This window comes from Notothenia rossii (assembly GCF_949606895.1).
Source record: "Notothenia rossii genome assembly, chromosome: 9".
NCBI lineage: Eukaryota > Metazoa > Chordata > Actinopteri > Perciformes > Nototheniidae > Notothenia > Notothenia rossii.
The window spans coordinates 60358868-60380021 of record NC_136907.1 but is presented as its reverse complement, the minus strand read 5'-3'; the positions used below and the strand labels follow the sequence as shown (position 1 = coordinate 60380021).

Below are 21154 nucleotides of genomic sequence, written 5' to 3'. Positions count from 1 at the left end.
TCTTTGCCGTCTACATTTCTTTTCATCCTGTGCCTGATTGCAATTTCCTTTTTGTCATCATCATTTTCTTCCTTGCTTCGTACAGGCCTCTCTTTCTGCCTCTTTCCATGAATCTCTGATTGTGAGAGAAAGCCCTGAAGGAAGGATTAGCTAGAGTGAATGGAGGACAACTTTGCCAGCTATTACATCCCAATGAAGCCGCTTTAAGCTTCACTAAGCCGCAACTGATAACTTTGCAGGCCATTAGCGAGCAAGATTGCCTTTCTCTCATTTCTCCATCCTCTTTTCCCCACAATCAACCACATAATGATGAGACGTGTGGCCTGAAAGGCTGTGTTTTCACTGGCCCGAAAGCAAAATAGAAGACGTGTGTCAACATACAAGGTTAACAAGCTAATGGTTTTGTTGGGGGTTTATTTTTTAGGGAAAGAAAAATGCACAGGCTGGGGTAGTTTGATGTTGATAATTAAATGTCAACAAACAGCATGTTATCAGTACGTTTAATATTAGTTGCCGCTAGAGTATAAGGACATTGTGCTACTATTTTAGTTTTAGCACACAGTGAAATGAGAAAATTCAAGATACATAATCTAATCTACAAGCACTATAATAATTTCTTTTTACAATGATTGTAATCCTGTTGACCTTTACAGTTTTGACTCGTCAAAGCTGGAGAAGCATAGGGATAATATTGATTTTATTAAGGCTCTGTTGCATTCAGCTTGCAAGTAGAATAGAATAGTTAAGGAGCTTAAAGAAATGCAGCAGTTATTTTTTGTTATTTAGTTCAGCGGTTAACAACAAGTTATAGCCATTTTACAGTCTTGAAATATCAATCCTTTCAATTATATAAATATATAACAACGTTTTTTTTCCTTTACGCCGAGTGAAAATGAGCAAAATTCTGACGCAAGTCTTAACAAGCCATTCAATATAAATTAGCCCGGAGTGCATATTTACAAAAGATCATATGTGTTAATGCTCACATATGTAAACGTATATGAAAGGTCTGCAATGCATTGAGTTGTTTCCTTTTGCTCCTCCTCTGTGCTGTTATGCATTTCCTTTTTTTATGAATTTATCAAACTCATTCTGTCTGCAAATCGACACACAGGCAATCCGAAAGTTCAGTCTTGTTCACACTTGCGAATCAGAAAGAAATTGTCTGAGCGAAAACCTTTCAACATGCATTTGTCAGGGAGATGAAGAAAGAGACTTAAGGGGCAGAATAATGATGAATATTTCTTCATGTGGAAAGAAAACGAGGTGATGGAAAATGTTCCCCACTTACACCTACTGTCGTCAGTTAAACATAGTACTTACCATGCCTCAAAAAAAAAAAAAAAGGGCATTGGCATAAAAGAATCTGAATTATAAAGCCTGTAATAGTGCAGATGGGTAGTTCATGCTGTTGGTAGTTGGCTGATGGACATGGTTTTTTCTATTTCAAATAAAACCAAAACTCTTTTGAATCATCTTTAGTTAATTTACGTTTTGCAAGTTTGACATCAGATTTGTTCATTTTTAACTGGCGGTAAGGCCTAATGGGAGCACGACATTGCTCCAGGACACCTTAACTATAACTGGAGTCATGTCTCCCCTCAAATATGTTTATCCCAGAGGGAACTTGATACTTCCAGCAGCATAGACGATATATAGGCTACATATAGTATAGAAGTGAGTGTTTATAATAAATGGATGGGAGAATTGTATAGATCTAAACCGACAGAGGGGCAGGACTGAGTGAAAAAAATGCAATTACAAATCCATCTGATACTTCAGCGCCGCAGACAGGGCCATGGATTTATCCATACTTAGCACAGCTAGACTTCTGGTATTTCCAAATCATGTTCTGGATCACAGATTCTAACATGTAGAGACCTTAATATATAGCCTCACTGTCTAACAACAGTTCGACCAACAGCATCTCTTGTTTCAGATGGAAAGAAGAATAATATCAGTGACTGTTTACATGCACAAAAGAAACACGGCTGAAAGAAGGCCGTAATATCCAAATAAAATTCTGTGTGACCCATGTCAAATACCGAATATTGTCATATTCAGAATATATTACTGTGCATGTAAACTTAGTCATTGTCTCTAGGAAACTTCATTACGACAGTTGCCACATCATCTTAAATGTGTACTATAATAAAGCAATATAAGAAAAGGCTACCATTGCATTTTAGCTGTAAGTTACCTACAAATCCCAGCAATACACTATTATTATATCTATATAATATGTTGATTTGGTTGTGGTCTAGATTAGAAATATTCTCCATGAGGGTAAAATAGCAAGAAAGCTTAAATGGCTAAACTATTTAAAATGTGATGTTTATTGAAAGGAAAATGACAAAAACCAGAAGGAAATCTTATAGCTCCGTAACACCTATTTGTTTTTAGGCTTGACCCTGAATACAAATACAGAACAAATACAAACTGTCAAAAAGTTCCTCAGCTGATTTTATACTGAGGTTGGGAAAAAATACAGGATAAGTTCTGTCTAACTTTCCGCTCCGAACCAGCTTGTCTGTGATTCTGAGTGGTAGTGAAGAGATCCTCCTGCTTTTTTTAAGCATACCAGATGCTGTAATGTTGTTTACATGGTTATTGCAAATAATTTGATTCCTAACTGTTCTTGGAGAACATGAACTGCATCCTAAAATGCATCACCAGTGACCGCCCTCAGAGCTCCAGAAGATAGACATTATGACACAGTGGGCTGTTGCTCTGATTAAAAGGTGACGAAAGGTCTTAATCCAACCAAAATATCAATAATCTGTGTCTGAGACAAGTTACTAGACTTTTCAAATGTTAACATGGTAGTTTAGAAAGCCCAGCTTCCCCTCTACATAATAGTGTTAACTCATTGTATTATATGTGATGCTGTTTGATGCAGATTGTACAGTATGAGAAGAACGGCATTATCCCACTGTTAGTGGAATTTGCTGCCTAGCACACTGAAGGCACTTGTTTGATGTTTCTGTGACAGGATCTTCTCTCTCAGCCGACGTGTTGAAACACCCCTGTATGATTCACATTGACAGAGCGGAGAGAGTAGATGCCTCCAGCCCCATGCTGGCTGCTACTGTAGCTGCTGTTCTCTACTGTTACTTCCTCTCGTTCCCCTGAGCCCCACTGCACAGAGCAGTTCAGGAGAGGAGGAAAACATCCAGGCTGTGTTAAATTAAGTGGGTTAGTAATCTCAGACAACAAACTAAATTATTTATTCAACTTTCAGGCCCTGAAGAACATCAGTATGACAGTAAGGGGTTTATACAGAGGGGCCAATTCACAAAAGGATTGTGTGGCTTTTAGGGGCTGCTAAAACTGTGCAAATTAAACAAAAGGAAACGTGTAAATCTCAAAGCAAGTGCAAGGGCTGAAATGCACCCTCCACCTGCTTTGCCAAAGAAAAAAGCCTCTGGTTTCTAATTTGAACATATTTAAAATAGTAAACATACAGACACTTACAGTAGTGTAAAATTGGCCCTTTTATGAGCCTCATTGCAAAAACAATCCTAAACTGATGCACATTTGAGTGATGTCCGTTAAAAACTCATTTATTAGGGTGTAGTCATTGCATTGACACAGTTGCACTGTAACAGGATGCAATGACATTTGTTTCATGAGAAATAAACAAATTAATTAAAATACATGGGGACAAAAGATTGAAATAACTGGTGAATATTTGCCTTGAGCTGAAACGCACACAGCATCTCTCTTAAATTGGAGGCTTATCGTTTCTACTGCAGGGGGATCGCTGCAGGTATTTAATTAACTCAAAAACAAGCCTCAAATGTCTTCAAAGCTATTAAGATAAAACAATTGAATTAAATACGAATGAAAGAGAAAAATATAGTTAATAGTTAAATATATTTTTGAACAGCAACAGGGTTGACTAAGATCCTTATAAAGATTTCCAGCATTTAACATGATTAATTGTCTTTAATAGTGTTGTGAAATTAAAAAGGTGTGCTACTGTATGCTGAGTTGTATGAAAACAATTTCCCAACAAATTGTAATTACAGTTCATATTTTAATAATATTTGAACACACTTTTATCTAAGGTTTAAAGTAACATCTGAAAAGGTATATTGCTTTTGCTATTCATTTAATACATTGACCTTTGGAATATTGTTGTATCGAGATAGAAATACAGTGTGTCCCTAAGTATACAGTAAATTCAAAAGGTATGCAGCAATACAGTCAAGGAACATGTAAATGTGTAGTTTTAAAAGAGGCCATTAGAAATATTAGTAATGAATAAATAACAGTAATACAAAATGTCAGCTTGGATGCATTTTATTCTGGTGAAATGCACCTGACTGGAACATCATTGCCAGGCCTAGACTTAGTCAACATGTTTAAGCAACAGCTGACCTAAAAGACACGCCAGTGGTTCTCAACTGTTCAGGCCTCCGGAGCCACTTTGTCAATAAATCGTGACCCGAAATGTTGAACCACTCAAATCTATTCAACAAAAAATGGTGCTGTAATACGCTTCTCAGCATACAATATTAATTAAAGTGAAGTACAGTGCATATATCCCCTCACAGAACTAAAGTATGCTTTTAAAAAAGGTTTAATGAGATTATGGAATCAAAGGTGAACTGTATAACATAAAAAGGCATACTGAAAGCCCAACCCCAGCAGGGGGGTCTGGGGGGAATTCTCTGGGGGAATTCTCTGAGAAGAAAATAAATAAACCTATTACTACCCGACATATTAATAATATTGTATGCCATTGTTTGTTTTTCACTTTGTTCTGACAGCTGAACCTGCTGCTCCACAAAGAGAGAAGAGCAAAGAGGAGATAGTCTGTGTGAATTAAGTATAAGTATCGCTGGTGTTTTATTTTTATTTCATTTGGTTTTCCAGCCCCTCATGCTTTAGTCATGTGTATTTCCTCCATTCCTGTTCATGTGTTTTCTCGCAATTATCACTGGCCCCGTGTATCTCCTAATCGATATAACCGGCCTGCTCTCGTCTATCCCACATGCTCCACTGAGATCCAACATCTCATTTCAGGGGGCCTGTGGAACTGCCAGTCAGCTGTTCCTAAGGCTGACTTCATCTCTGGCTACACTTCCCTGTAGTCTCTGGATTTCCTTGCTCTCACGGAGACCTGGATCACTCCATCCAACACATCCACCCCAGCAGCTCTCTCCACAGCATATTCCTTCTCCCACACACCCAGACCCACTGGCAGAGGAGGTAGCACTGGTCTCCTGCTCTCTCCCAAATGGAGCTTTTCCCTCTTCAAGCTACCTAACTTCACTCCTTCCACCTTTGAATTCCATGCCGTCACAGTAACCCATCCTATACAATTAACCATTGTTGTTCTCTACCGTCCACCAGGCGCCTTGGGGGACTTCTTGGAGGAATTAGATAATCTCCTCTCACACATCCCTGAAACTGGCCCTCCCGCTGTACTTCTCGGAGACTTCAACCCCCAGACAGGGAAGATAGACGAACTAACATCTCTGTTAACCACCTTTGCTTTTTTCACTGTCTCCATCCCCACCAACTCATAAAGCTGGCAATGTCCTTGATCTCATATTCTGAACGAACTGCACTACTTCTAACCTCTCTGTAAACCCGCTCCACACATCCGATCACTTCTTCATTTCATTCTCTCTACCCCTTTCCAAACATAACAAACTAATCTCTTTTCATTCTGCACCTGTCCGCCGTAACCTCCGTTCCCTCTCCCCTTCTACCTTTGCCTCATCGGTGCTCTCAGCCCTCCCTTCCTCTGGCTCATTCCAACTCCTGCCTCCAAACTCTGCTGCAGAAACTCTCCTCTCTACTCTTTCATCCTCTCTGGACTCTCTCTGTCCTCTCACATCTCGGCAGGCTCGTCAGTCCCCTCCGGCTCCCTGGCTAAATGACGCACTGTGTGCTAATAGAACCATCCTTCGGGCAGCAGAGCGGAAATGGTGGAAATCCAAACACCATAACGACCTCCTAACCTATCAGGCTCTCCTCTCCTCTTTCTCTACTTCCATCTCTCAGGCAAAAAGCACTTTCTTTCAAGATAAGATCCAATCTTCCTATTCCAATCCCAAAAAACTATTTTCAATCTTTTCCACCCTCTTGGACCCCCCCAAAGCCCCTCCCCCCTCCTCCCTTCTGTCAAGCGACTTTGTTAACTACTTTGAAAAAAAGGTTGATGATATTCGCTCTTCTTTTTCTGACTCACCTTTACTCACCGCTTGGTCACCAGACCCTCCTTTCACCCACACACACTAACCTCCTTCTCCCCTCTCTCTCCAAGTGAGGTTCTTACCCTCGTTACCTCTGCCCGTCCTACCACCTGTCCTCTGGACCCTATCCCCTCAAACCTCCTTCAAACTATCGCTCCTGATATTCTACCGTTTCTCACCCATTTCATCAACACTTTCCAAACAGTCTCAAGGAGGCAAGAGTAAACCCTCTCCTAAAGAAACCCACTCTCAACCCGTCTGATGTTATAAACTACAGGCCTGTCTCTCTCCTCCCGTTCCTGTCTAAAACACTTGAACACGCTGTCTTTAAACAACTCTCCTGTTATCTCCATCAGAACAACCTTCTGGATCCGCACCATCCTGGTTTCAAGGCAGGTCACTCCACAGAAACTGCTCTCCTTGCTGTCTCTGAGGAACTGCACACTGCTAAAGCAGCATCCCTCTCCTCTGTCATCATCCTTCTGGACCTGTCTGCTGCATTCGACACGGTGAATCATCAGATCCTCCTTCGCACTTTCCAAAAACTTGGAGTTTCAGGCACTGCACTTTCCCTCCTCACCTCATACCTCAAAGACTGCACCTACAGGGTAACTTTGAGAGGGTCCGAGTCCGACCCTTGTCAATTAACTACAGGGGTCCCTCAGGGCTCTGTTCTTCGTCCCCTCCTCTTCTCCTTGTACACAAACTTGCTCGGATCAGTCATTAGCCCGCATGGTTTTTCATACCACTGCTACGCTGACGATACCCAATTAATTCTGTCCTTTCCCCGCTCAGAGACCCAGGTCGTCGCACGCATCTCTGCTTGTCTAGCTGAAATCTCTCAGTGGATGTCTGCTCATCACCTCAAACTCAACCTTGACAAGACTGTACTGCTTTTCCTTCCGGGAAAAGATTGTCCCACTCTTGACCTAACAATCAACATCGGCACCTCTGTTGTTTCCACGACTCAGACTGCAAGGAATCTGGGTGTGACCCTAGATAACAAACTGTCCTTCACTGCAAACATCGCTGCTACAACCCGCTGCTGCAGATACACTCTTTACAACATCAGGGGGATACGTCCCCAGCTGACCCAGAAAGCGACGCAGGTTCTGGTCCTAGCTCTCGTCATATCACGCCTAGACTACTGCAACTCCTGCCTGGCTGGTCTACCTGCATGTGCCATCCGACCTCTGCAGCTCATCCAGAATGCAGCGGCTCGTCTGGTCTTTAACCTTCCAAAATTCTCCCACACCACGCCGCTCCTCCGCTGCCTTCACTGGCTTCCAGTAACTGCTATAATCCACTTCAAGACAATTGTACTTGCGTACCATGCTGTGAATGGATCTGGCCCTTCCTACATCCAGGACATGGTTAAACCGTACACCCCAGCATGTGCACTTCGCTCTGCATCAGCCAAACGGCTCGCTGCACCCGCACGGCGAGGGGGACCCAAGTTCCCATCAGCAAAAACATGTGGGTTTGCTATCCTGGCTCCAAAATGGTGGAATGAGCTCCCCATTGAAATCAGGACAGCAGATAGCTTGCACATCTTCCGGCGCAGACTGAAAACTCATCTCTTTCGACTCCACTTCGATCGATAGAATTACTAACAAAGAACTGCTAACAGAGCACTTATATACTAATAAAGGATTGGCTTATCTAAAGCCAGTTGAGTAGCACTTGAAATGTTTGGCTCTATGAAACCTGATATACTTATATGATTCTGTTTTCTTCAAGGTTGTATCTTCCTGGTCGAATGTACTTATTGTAAGTCGCTTTGGATAAAAGCGTCAGCTAAATGCAATGTAATTACTTTAAATTGTGGGCAAGGGTAGATAGCCCCCATTGTTCTGTGACCTGTCAATCATCAAACCGGGGGTCATATTTCATTATGTGTTCATTTTTATCTGAAGTTGTATCCATGAATGTATAAAGAATAGTTATTCTGCATAGTTATTCTCCGTGGGGACTTCCGGCAACAATCTTGATTCTGACATCAGCAAAGATGTTTTATTGAGAAGATGATCAATACGTGACAGAAGTTTTCAAAACCGTTTATGTTCTCCGGTACTTCCAATCCAACGCCTACTGCATGCACAGCGTTAGAAAATCGGGCCTTCAAAATAAAAGTTTGACCTTTTTCAGCAAAAAAAAAAGAATTTCAATTAATTTTTTCTTCACTCGCACATTCACTCACACTCACACGGAGCCCTGGAGGGTTCATAGAGAGAAAAATAAATAAAACGTAGCCACGTTTTACTTTCTCGTTCGCACGAGATACCTTCTCGTGCGCACCCTTTAGTAACTCGAGCGCACGAGTTACTAAAGCGTGCGCACGAGTTAATAAAGCGTGCGCACGAGTTAATAAAGCGTGCGCACGAGTTACTAAAGCGTGGCCTCGTTTTGTGCGTGTGTGTGTGGGGGGGGGGCATTTGTTTATGATAGTATCGTTCGTTCCGGTGCACTCCGGCAGGACTATTACATCGAGATTAAACGAATTTCTTTCATTTGGGAATACACATATAACTATGGAGAACCAGATTTGTGTAAATTACCGTTCGTGGTCATTTGAAAACAAATGCCGGTGGTGTCGGACACACCGAACACGCACACAGAGTAGGGTGACCAGATGTCCCGCTTTGCGCGGGACTGCACAGCATTTTCACGACTTTTGGTGCGTCCCGCAAATTGAGACGATGTCACGCATATTTCATTTTGATTGGCTAAAACGCTTTTCTAAAATCAGCTTTATACAATGGCTGTAGAGAAAGCAGGGAAGGCTATCATCACGGCGGCGTGTTTGCTGTCAATCAAACTGTAACACACGGCGGGTGCTGGTCAAGTGTTAACCAATGAGAGTAACTCACTCACACACATCCCCCCGCGGCCCAGCCAAACAACAACAACGAAAGTCAGTCAATAACACAGGCGACGCAGCAGGTTATGGAAAATGGAGGAAACTGAAACTACAGCTAAGAAGAAAAGAAGATGCACATACAACAAAGACTGGGAAGACACTTATCCGTGGGTGAAGCCAGTGCAGATATTTTTGCAATCTTTGCGAGAGTAATTTTTCTATTTCACATGGCGGTGAATACGACGTCAAAAGACACAGAGAATGCGATTCTCACAAGAAACGTGTCGCTCAAAAAGAGACATCACACTCTATGGAGACATTCCTACTCAAACCAAAAATGATGGCCACTCAGACAAGGTAACAGTAGCAGAAATAACAAGTGTTTACCATACAGTGCAATACTCCCAATCGTACCGGTCAAATGACTGTGGTAACAAGCTAGCGCCGACCATTTTTCCAGACTCTGAGATAGTAAAGAAAATGTCATGTGGTCGTACAAAAGCAGCGTCCATAATAACAGATGTGCTTGCCCCTGCCTCTGTGGAGAGTTGTTTGAGAGAGTTAAAGACACCAGTGGTTCTAGGTGACAAAATAGCCCACACAACACCTGTTGTTGCTGTGATGGACAAAACTGAAAGCAATTTTATTTGATGTATTATGTTTTTGTTCTCTCCTGGCCAGTTTTGATTTGTATTTATGGTTTTATTTTATCTATTAATTTATGTTGTACCTACTTTTACAGGTAATACACTAGTTGAATTAGGAAGATGCATTTCTAAACACTTGAAGTGAATAATGCCTGCTGCCTTGGTTAGCCTTAGTTTACTTTTCTTTATCAAGATACTAAATTGTTACTGCATTTTGACTTCACTTTCTGTCATTGTTTATTGGATGCTGTTGAATAAACCAAATGAAACAGAATAGAAATAGAGATTTTTTTTCCGGGGTGCTGTTGAGAGGGTGTCCCACATTTCCCACACAAACATACTCCTTGTCCCACATTTGGTTTGTTGGGACCTGGTCACCCTAACACAGAGCGGAGCTGAGTACACACACACACACACACACACACACACACACACACACACACACACACACACACACACACACACACACACACACACACACATCATGCGCCTCGGTGACAGGACATCTCCTTCATAAAACGAGGGGGAATACTCTGGTAGTTCTATGTTTATAGGTGTCTGTGCTTAAACGTAGCAGCCTCGATCTCTATTCAGCTGTTCTAATGAAGGGAAACGCAGTGAAGTAAACAGTAAAAGGCACAGCTCTTTGCAGCTGGTGCTGCTCTTCTCAGATTCTGCTGAGTTACACGTTACTGCCTCCAGAGCCCTGTACGACGAAGCCAGTTCAACAGACCCTGGATATGTTCGATTTACCCGGCTTAACTAACCCTAACAAACGCGATGTCCATAAGCGGTCCCACGAAGCTGGTTATCAAGTCAGTAAATCAACCAGGGTTTCTCTGACCGGCTGAGAGCGCGTTCACGTGAAAGGGACGGGGTTAGCAACATTTGACCAATCTCAAACATGGAGACGCGTGCTGACAGCGCAGCGTCATACTTCATAAATGAATAGTGTAAATAGCAAATCCTGCTTCGTAGTACAGGCCACTGGTGCCGCAGAGATTTCATAAAGTGAAGGAGGTTTTCCTTGTATAAAACAGCTTTGGGCAGCAGATACTGTGAGTCACGGACAGGAATCCCTCAAAACGAGGCCAAGCTTTATTAACTCGTGCGAACGAGAAAGTAAAACGTGGCCACGTTTTATTTATTTTTCTCTCAATGAACCCTCCAGGGCTCCGTAGCGACCCACTCGAAACGGGTCCGCGACCCACTTGTGGTTCGCGACCCACTATTTGAGAACCACTGCGCTAGACCTTTATGATTTAGTGGAAATTACACACTTACTCAGAAGTGGTGAAATTGCACTGCAGGGCAGAGCCGGCCATTTTACTCTGAATAAAAAAAGTGCTCTCTTAAGAAGATGTCATGGCTCAACTGCATTTGTGATGGTGCTGACCCCCACAGACTGCAACACACACACACACACACACACACACACACACACACACACACACACACACACACACACACACACACACACACACACACACACATACACACACACACAGACACTCAGTGCCAATGTGTGCCCAATACGGTTCCATATATTTTGCATGAAGGGATTTATTTCTCTCACTCCTTGCTGCAGTTGCAGAAAAGGTCAAGCACGCGTTACATCCGTCAAACTGGTACTTCTGAGTCAATACATCAACCTGACAGAACGTGTCAAAGTATCTGCTTTATGGTCAGGTGTTAAATCAACAAATATTGGTTTTAGTATTGCAGGATTACTTAATGCCACCTGTTCTTAAGTAGCTTCTTCTCTTAATTCAACATTGTTTTCCAAAAGCTCTTACTAAAGGATAAATGTTGGTGTAGGCATACAGAAAACTAAATCCAGAGATGTAATTATGAGCATTTATTTTCATTTTTAATTAGAAGTTACAGGTTCAAGCTTAATGACCTCCATTTAAATAAAAAACACTCTTAAATATGTTGATTTGAATTCCACCATGAAAAAACAATGTCTTATGATTGTATTAAATAACATGTATTTCCTGTCTGAACCAGGTTCAGACTTGTTTTGCATCCTTTGTGAAAAATAACTTCTAAATACTTCATAACCTGCTATCCATGTGGGTCATGTAAGCTGTTTCTGAGAGATTCACAGATGTTATTTTGGGAAAAGTATGCTTGCTTTTTCCTTTGAAACATACATAATGCATATTGTTGTCTCCGTTACCTTGCAAAGGCTTAGTAAAAACAGGTTTGAACCCAAAAGCTTCACTCTGAAACCAGGCCTGTTAAATATAAATTTCAAGTTGATTTTAGGTCAGGCTAGAGAGCACAAGCCCAAAGACAGGCAGGAGAAAGGGACTGTTTCATCCCACAGGCCATAAGACTATTAAACACCTGAACTTTTTAAACAACATCCATAACATTCATCTGGCTGCTACTTAGAAATTATGTATCTAATATATCACATTCCAATCACTTGTATATAGACTCTTATTGCACTATTCCACTATTTTACTATTTTTCTCTTTATATTTACTTGCACTATTTTTTCAGTTTTTCAGTTTTATTGTGTTGCACTGTTGGAGGAGCCTGTGACCTAAGATTTTCATCGTCATAACTACACTGTAGCTACGTAAAAATTACTAATAAAAGCCTTGAACCTTGAAGGAGAGCCGCCGGCCTGGCAATAATATATGTTTGTGGGACAGTGGAGGTGGGAACTGGTGTGATTTTGTGATGGGGGTTACTGAATTGTCTGAGAGGACAGGGTAGATGTTAGTAGATGGCAAGGGGGGGAGGGAACAAGGAAAATGTGAGAGTAGGAATTGGCAGACATTGTGACATTCCCAATCTTTATCTATCAAACTGACCTTTTTGCCGCACCTCTCCTCTCCTTTATTCCACTTCTGTCCTTTACCCTCTCATATGTCACTGCTCCCATTCTCCTGATTGTGTTTGTCTCCTCTATCTCTCACTCTAGGGGGTGAGGTAGGGACCCCGAGGTTCACCCAGTATTTCCGTGGCAGCCTGTCAGGTCTGACAATCCGACCGGGCCGCATCGAAACCCAGAAGGTTATTTCCTGTTTGCAGGCTTGCAAAGAAGGCCTTGATATTAACTCCCTGGAAAGCCTCGCCAAGGACATCAAGGTGCATGGAAACAAACCCACTCAACACTTAAAAATGTCATGTCGATGTGGCACAAATCTGCTCTCATCGTCAATGTTTTAACAAGGATTCAAAACAGTTCTGTAACTGTCCAAAGAAATTGGGATTCAACATGTAGTTCCAAAAATCCTCAATAAGTGTTTTAAATCACACTAAAAAGTATTACAATTAGTACGTTTTACTGTAAGTACTGCCTTACATTTTTCAGCCATCCAATATTTTCATTCATTTCATTTCACAGATACTAGACACAAGTTTTTTAATTGGACATCCGTTTTGGTGAAAAATACAAAAAGGAACATTGAGAGTCTTTTCTAACTTGCTTCATATTTCCTTTATTTTTTTTGATCTGATTCTATGTTTCACTTTCCATAACAGCAAGTTTTAAAGTCATTTTTAATGACCGATGTTAGAAATGTACCATTATCAATGTATTGGTAGTGTTTATTCATCAAAATCCACAATAAAATGATATATAGACCCAACCCTAGCCACCAGAAGAACTCATCTGTCACTTCTAAGCAGAACAGGATGTAACTCGATATAACTTAGCTAATAAACAGTCTAGTAAAAGCTATTGTTGCACATGTTTTCCCTCAAAAGACACACAAAATGTAAGTTAGCTTAACCACATTGTCTGAATCTGGAGATCTGAACGTCTCTTTGTGTTTCTTTGTGTCTCCAGTTCCATTTTAACCCCGCTCAGTCCGTGCTGGTGGTGGAGGGAGAGGATCTGGACAGCATCAACACAGCCATGACCAAAGTCTCCTACATTAACTCTCGCCAGTTCCCTACATCAGGCCTTCGACGGCTGCACATCACCACCACAGTACAGTAAGTGCAAACACAATTAGAGCATGTATTTTCAATCACTTCATTTTTATGTTTTCACATTTGCTGCCCCGCTGGGTCACTGTCACTGAGCAGTTGTGAGATTCGGCCCTTGCTTTCAGAAAAAAACATCAGGAGAACAATTCATCTTTATCAATATAATTGCGATGTACAGATCTGTGGCTTCATGCTGTTTGTCAGGGTGTGGATTTTAACTTTTCATCAGTCACATCTTTGTTGCACATTTACTAGGTATCCAGTTAATGAATAAAATGTGGGATGATCCGTATATAATATAGGACAAGTTTGTCAAATCATGTAACCTACAAACAGCCAGAGGAGTTTTAAAGTATTAACTGAAGGATCTTTCAGATGTGGGGTCTGTCTTGTCTCTGTCTTTAAGCCTCAAAACTCCCATTGCGATGGCAAAGATGGATCATTAGTGCAAAAACTATTAAAGCATGAAACAGAGCAGCTGGCCGTTAAGGACATTAAGCCTTCGGGTGAACACAAAGGGCATCTTGCTAGCGTCTACTTGTACTTGCTTTTTGTTTCTATCTTTTTTCATTCCTCCGTTTTCTGTTTTTCCGCTGTATATCTTTCTGTGATTCTATCTCCTTATTTAATTCGATTTGATTAGACTTTGTCTTTTCCCCAGGAGGCTGATGTCAGTCAGTGAGTTGGTCCGAACTCCAAAGCGCATTATCTTGACATACTGTAATGAAATCAAAAAGCACTCTGCTGGTCCACAACAACGTATCATGAAAGTAGCTGCCTCCTTGATATTTGCAAAGGATATTAAAAGGATTAAAACTTATCTCGTTGGTGCCCCCTGACATTTTCTTTAATGCCATCATCTGAAAGAACTCCCCTTACATGCATGACATATGATAATGTGATGGACAGGTAATAATTGACTGACCCCTTCTTGCTCCTGCTAGCATAACTTGATTTATGTTCATCAATGCATGATCAGAAACACATGTCACCATATGTGTAATGTACATCATGTTAACTGTAAATCATAAAGCAACACAATTCCTTGTGTGTGTGTGTGTGTGTGCGTGTGTGTGTGTGTGTGTGTGTGTGTGTGTGTGTGTGCGTGTGTGTGTGTGTGTGTGTGTGTGTGTGTGTGTGTGTGTGTGTGTGTGTGTGTGTGTGTGTGTGTGTGTGTGTGTGTGTGTGTGTGTGTGTGTGTATATACTGGGGGAGAGCCTGTTCATATGTCTGCTCCACTCTCCACGCCCATCCAGCGCCTGTTCATTTGTTGAGCAGCAAGTACAGACAGGTCAAATCAGCTTGGAAGTGTGCGGGTCGATACTGAGGCGAGCTCGGGGAGAAGCAGGACAGGCTGTCTCACTCCGAGCAGATCTTCGGCGCTCCCCTCGAGATAAAGGCAGATAGATCCGCCTCTACTCTCAGCAGCAGATGTTTTGAATCTGCCATCTGTGACTGAAAAACAATAATATGTAGTCCAATTACACATTGTTGATATTCCTCCTGCAGGTGTTTTGTTGTTTGAGGCTGCTTTGTGTCTCTGGGTGTGAAGTCCTGACAAGCAGCAGGATAGGTTCAACGATAATTGTCACTTCACTATGCACAAGGTCAATATATTTAGCAATTCAAACAACCCCCGCTGAATCCCAGACCTTAACAGCTAACATCCATATTTGTATTTAATGCTTCTTTTCAAATGGTTTAATTTTCATTTCTGAGATGTATTTTTGTATGGGCAAAAGCATAGGTCAGGGCGAATTGCTTTTAAGCACTTTACATTTTATATTGATGTGTCCCTTTATTTCAAAATGTAAATGTCTGTGATTTCAACATGGAACTATTTATCCTGTAGATTCTTAATCCCCTGTGGTTTGGTTGATTCAGTTTAAATGTGACTTTCAGAAAGGGGGCAGAGCGGTAACTATAAAAAAAAAGCTCAGGACACTAAAACCTATTTTTGACAAAATAAATGAACATTTGAAAAATCCAGGAGAGCTTTTTTATGATTGTGGTAAAAAGAGAAAAAGGATTTGGAACCAGAAGATGATATTCCCATTGTCCAAAATCCTTAACAACAACAGCTAGGCTACTGTCAGATACATCTGGTCCAGACCGTCTTCACAGTGCTGATAAAGCAGATTTTTGCATGAATATTTGGAACAACTTGATTTGAAACCAAGTTTGAGGTGATTAAACAAATGTTTATGTAAATCCATTATGTTTGTTCAGCCTGTAATCAGCAGTGTTTTTTGAGCTCTTTTACTGAAACGCTGTATTTCTGTCTTTTTGCACATTTTACTCACAAAAGACAGCATTAGAGTTAAATCAAATAAGCACCGAGTATTAACACCTGTGCTGTCTAAATGTGTAACCTCTCTTCGTGTGTGTGTGTGTGTGTGTGTGTGTGTGTGTGTGTGTGTGTGTGTGTGTGTGTGTGTGTGTGTGTGTGTGTGTGTGTGTGTGTGTGTGTGTGTGTGTGTGTGTGTGTGTGTGTGTGTGTGTGTGTGTGTGTGTGTGTGTGTGTGTGTGTGTGTGTGTCAGGTGTTTCGGTGAGGACATTTGTCTCTCCATCCCAGACATCAAGTCAGTGGTTATGGTCCTGCCGCCTAGTGAACCGAGAATCACCATCTCAGGATCTAATCGGCTCGTCAGGCCTGGCGCTGACCTGCGGGGCCCGCTGGGTGTGGCCCCCTTCAAAGAGCTTCAAATCACCAGCACGGTGATGAAGGGAGACAGCTTCGGCGGATGTGAGTGGGGGGGGCTGCCTGGGTGGTTAACACACTCTCATGTCTTTAGGACTGCAACTAACCATTTTCACAATGGCACAACATATAGTAAAATATGAGTCTGAAGTAAAGTCTTTAATGTGTTGTCTTTGCAGTCATAAACCCAAATACCTGTATAGTCAGTTTAGAATGATATAAACCAGAAACAAGTAAAGAAACACGGATGTTTTCAAATCAAATGATTGCAGAACTAAAATACTTGTATTATATATTTATATATTTCCTTTAATGTTAAATACAACTGTAAATTCCTATTAGATAGAGGATGGATGGACAGATAGATGGATAGATGGATGGATGGATAGATGGATAGATGGATGGGTGGATGGATAGATAGATGGATGGATGGATGGATAGATAGATAGGGAGGGATGGATGGATGGATAGATAGATCGATAGATAGATACTTTATTGATCCCAATTTGGGGAATGTTTGCGTTGCAGCAATGTACGTATACATGTATGTAATAAGATAAATGAAGAGACTAGAAATAGAAAGCAGTCCAAAATATTTCTGAAATAAAATAGCATTAAAAAGTAAAAAATATATACATGTGTAAAATATCCATGTAGAAATACACATGTATTATTGGTGACAATGATATTATTGTGCAAGAAATGGATTATTCAATATTAAATTGAATATAAATGTACAGTGGGAGTTGAAGTCCAGCTATTGTTACGTGCACTGGATATTTGGTATTTTATCACTGAGACTATTTGCCAACATAACTCATTTGTCTGTAATATCGCGTGCATGCGTGCAGCTCGCAGACCAGGTGTGATGGAGTTGATGCATAACCTGGACTACTGCGATGTTCTGGTGATTGGGGACGAGCTGAATCCTGAGAGAGAGAGTCTGGAGATTCATCACAGCGCTTTGTTGGGAAAACACCTGGATGCCACCAACTCCACCTCTGGAATATCAATATATGGTAGGTGGGGGATGATCTGTGGCACTAATGCTCTGTGAAGGACATCAGGACACGCACCACCATTCCACTTAAAAATCCTAAATAACATCCCTAAAAATGGCTTGCCCTTCATACAGCAAAAGGATGAGCATTCAGTCTCTATCGAGCAGGACAGCTGTAAAGGTCCCTGAAATCTCCTGTCAGAACAAATTACAGTTTTATCCTCCAGAGAGCCAGCAGTTCATTGATGTCCTCTGTGGGGGGCATGACTCTGAGGCCTTTATTTCAAATACCATGCATGCTGTTTATTTAAGTCCTAATCTACTCTTAAAAGCACATCCTGGGCTTTCTAAAGTGAAGCAAATGGCGGTGTGGCCAACAGAGCACATCTTTTGCAACACAAATATATCAAATGTTGTTTCTGTTCTTTTGAGGATTTGTTTTTATATAATTTCAAGCCTTTAGAAATACAAATGGGACTTAAGTAAACAGAGTACTGATTAAGAAAGAACATATCTAGTTAAAAAAAGACATGGGACTTGCTTCTTGATAATGAATTTTAGGTGAAGGAAGAGAGACGGGTAGTAGAGCAGGTTTCAAATTGTGCATCATATTTGTTTCCAATATTCAGAGAATGTGAACGATTTATAAAAAAAAAAAAAAAAAAAGTATGATTTCATTATTTCTAAATCAACCCTTGTAAAGAACTTCACAACATTGACAAATGATCTATTATAAAGAGACAGGGAAAGATAAGATAAGAGAGAGATAAGATAGTACTTTATTGATCCCAATTTACGAAATGTTTGTGTTGCAGCAGCAGAAAAAGACATGGCATTGTACAATAACAATTTAAAGACAAGAAATAAACAGGAAAGTAGAAAATATACATGTTGAATTTACGAATTAACAATAACAATATATGAAGCAAGGTATTATATATACATAAGTATTTGACAGATGGAATATTTCATATTAAACTGAATATATAATGTAAAATGTACAATGTGGTTTTATTCCAAGAGAAAGTATGCAGCAGAGAGTTCTCTGCCAGCCAGAGGTGACTTGTTGTACCTGTATCGGTCCTTGTGACAGCAGAGCTGCAGCAGTCCGTTGGAGAAGGAGCTCCGCTGTCTGTCCAGCTGCACGTGGAGAGGATGGGTGGGGTTATCCATGCAGCCTGTTCAGTGTCCTCCTCTCCACCACAGCTTCAAAGAAAACAAAACAAATAAATAAGTACCATTAATGACTAAAAACATATCTCAATAACTCCTAAATCTCAGATTTTAGGAGGATAAGCGGACAGTGCTACATGACCTATGTTTAGCACTTGTATTAAAGGTCCCCTATTATACTGTTTTTCATCAGTATATTATAGGTCTCAGATACATTACAAAACATGTCTCTGAAGTGTTTGGCTCCAAACATCAAACATATCATTGTAGCATCCCATAATCCCCTCTGTTTCAGCCCTGTTTCAGAAGTGCTGATTCTGTGTCTGTTACTTTAGATGAAAATAAGGAGCCACTCCCCACGCCCCTCTGAGAGATATTTGGTTGTGGGGAGTGGGGTTACCTTGGTTGGTTATTGGCTAGTGGTTACACAAGCCAAAATATGACATCATAAAGTGGCCAAAATCTGATCAGCTAATTTTCAGACAGGTTGTTATATAAATGGATCAGGAGAAAAAGTGAGCACATCTTTTTTCCTGAAACTCTCAGAATCTCTTTACACAGAGTGTAGTGTATTTTAATAATTTGATTTTCAAATTTTTGCATTTTTAATGTATTTTTTTTCATGTGTTTATGTATAAAAGACATGAAAAAGTGGATTTTGCATAATAGGTGACCTTTCATTTTTTCCATCCTGTTCCCAGGTGTGGACTCCATGGCCCACTACGAGCAGGCGCTGAGGCAGCTGCGCTACAGGAACCAGCGCCCTGCCACCCTGACTGAGAGGAGGTTCAGACTCACCTGCTCCGAGCTCAACGGACGATACACCAGCAACGAGTTCAACCTGGAGGTCTGTCCTCTCTCTATACGTCCTGCACTGTTTATTGAATATTTGTCCTTCTTGATTCTTCCATAAGATTTTAGTCGTGTTTTGATGTTTACAATGCTCTATTGCAGGGGTGTCCAAACTACATTTAGAAACTGCCCTCAGCTAATTAAAAAAGTATAATGGAGTATGGCCCACAACCGAAACTTGTGCTTGTCTTGTATCGTACTTGTTAAATATAGATGAAAACAGATATTACACAGTATTCATCTGTTAAGAAGCCCACTTTTCAAACTGATTCAGTCAATTAAAGTTGAAAACATTTTCTATCAAAACTAAGTTGATAAGAAAAAATAACACGCTTGAAATAAACCCTTCCTATTTCCTCTTATGATGATAAGCAATCTGAGGCTCCTGTTTTAAGGAATAAGCTGCTAGCAAGATCAATGAAACCCTATGGAGAGCTGTGATAGGCTGTTTGTTTTCATAAAGCATATTCAAGTATTAAGCATAATTTAGCTACATTTGATTAATTTTGCTAACTTATAACTTAACTTATGAGGCAATATACCTCACCAGGGCTTTGTATGTTTTTCTGTATGTGGCCCTCGGTGGAAAAAGTGTGGACACCCCTGCTGTATTGGTTCCCTCTATAGCAATTGTTTTTATGACCTTTCTTTGCACAAGGATAATGGTTTGCCCCCCTCCCCTCTACAGGTCAGCGTCCTTCACCACTCAGCACCTGTGCATGTCAATCACATGGCTGCCCAAGCTCCGTTCATGAGACCGGTCCATCACCCTCTCATGATACACGCGCTCAACTCACACATGTCAGGTAAGACAGTAATGTCACTGTGTTTTGAATGTGCCCTGTCCATTAATCAGACTATTATTTGGAGTTAAAACAAAGGTTCCTATTAATAGTTAACAGTGAAAACCTCTTTTATATTTCCTAAAAGTTCATCTATATTGTTCTGTTTTTACTGTACAGCAGTTGGCCTCAGATCCACTTCCACACTACAATGAATGATTACAATGCACATTTCGACTTGTGTGCCTTTGTTCTCTGTTCCAAATGATCAAGCAAGACAAGATGATTAAACTGGAGATTGCTCTGTCGTAAAGCTTTGTGTACTTGAGTTGCTGCACGCCCAGGGCAATGAAATCTAAGAGTAAGATGTTATAGGTGAAAAGAATGAAGGTCAAAACAAGACTTGTAAAAAGAGGATGTTTTATTTAAGGATAAGTTCACAGAGAGAAGGAAAACAGTGTATATCATGATGACTACTATTACTTTTGAAAGATATTAAGATAAAGCCAAAATGTGAGAGATCAACAGCCTGAGCAGACTCAGTTGTACCTCCATAAATATGTATTATATAACATAGAGAGTTATATTGGCTCTCCACTTCTCCTTCAGGATCAGCGCCTCCAGCAGCCACAGCTGTTATCGTGGTGTGTATCGCCGCCCTGGTGGTGATCGTGGTGATCGGCGTGTACAGGATCCACGCCACGCATCAGGAGGGGTCCAGAGAGGACGAGGAGGAGGTCAAAGAGACTGAGGAAGACTGGGACAACTCTGCACTTACCATCACTGTCAACCCCATGGAGGTTAGGATAGATCAGTGTTTCTCAAACGTTTTCATACCAAGCAGGACCACTCAACCAATAAAAAAACACTCACGGACCACCTAACTCCACAAATATCCCAAATCACATCGTTTTTTTCGTCGCTAACTGAAAACACACCTATTTCCACTGTACCTTGGCAATTAAATGATTGCTGGGA

General features: G+C 41.0%; 1 protein-coding gene across 3 annotated transcripts in view; it reads left to right on the top strand.

The window, feature by feature from the left end:
* Window positions 1-21154, top strand: part of clstn2a (calsyntenin 2a) — a 150222-nt gene that overhangs the window by 126162 nt on the left and 2906 nt on the right. For all 3 annotated transcript variants that reach the window (XM_079647739.1, XM_079647741.1, XM_079647740.1), the window contains exons 11-17: window positions 12655-12821; window positions 13525-13673; window positions 16209-16414; window positions 17221-17388; window positions 19244-19389; window positions 20083-20200; window positions 20786-20976. In XM_079647739.1, coding sequence (XP_079503865.1) covers window positions 12655-12821; window positions 13525-13673; window positions 16209-16414; window positions 17221-17388; window positions 19244-19389; window positions 20083-20200; window positions 20786-20976 — 1145 coding nt within the window. The remainder of the gene's footprint in view (window positions 1-12654; window positions 12822-13524; window positions 13674-16208; window positions 16415-17220; window positions 17389-19243; window positions 19390-20082; window positions 20201-20785; window positions 20977-21154) is intronic.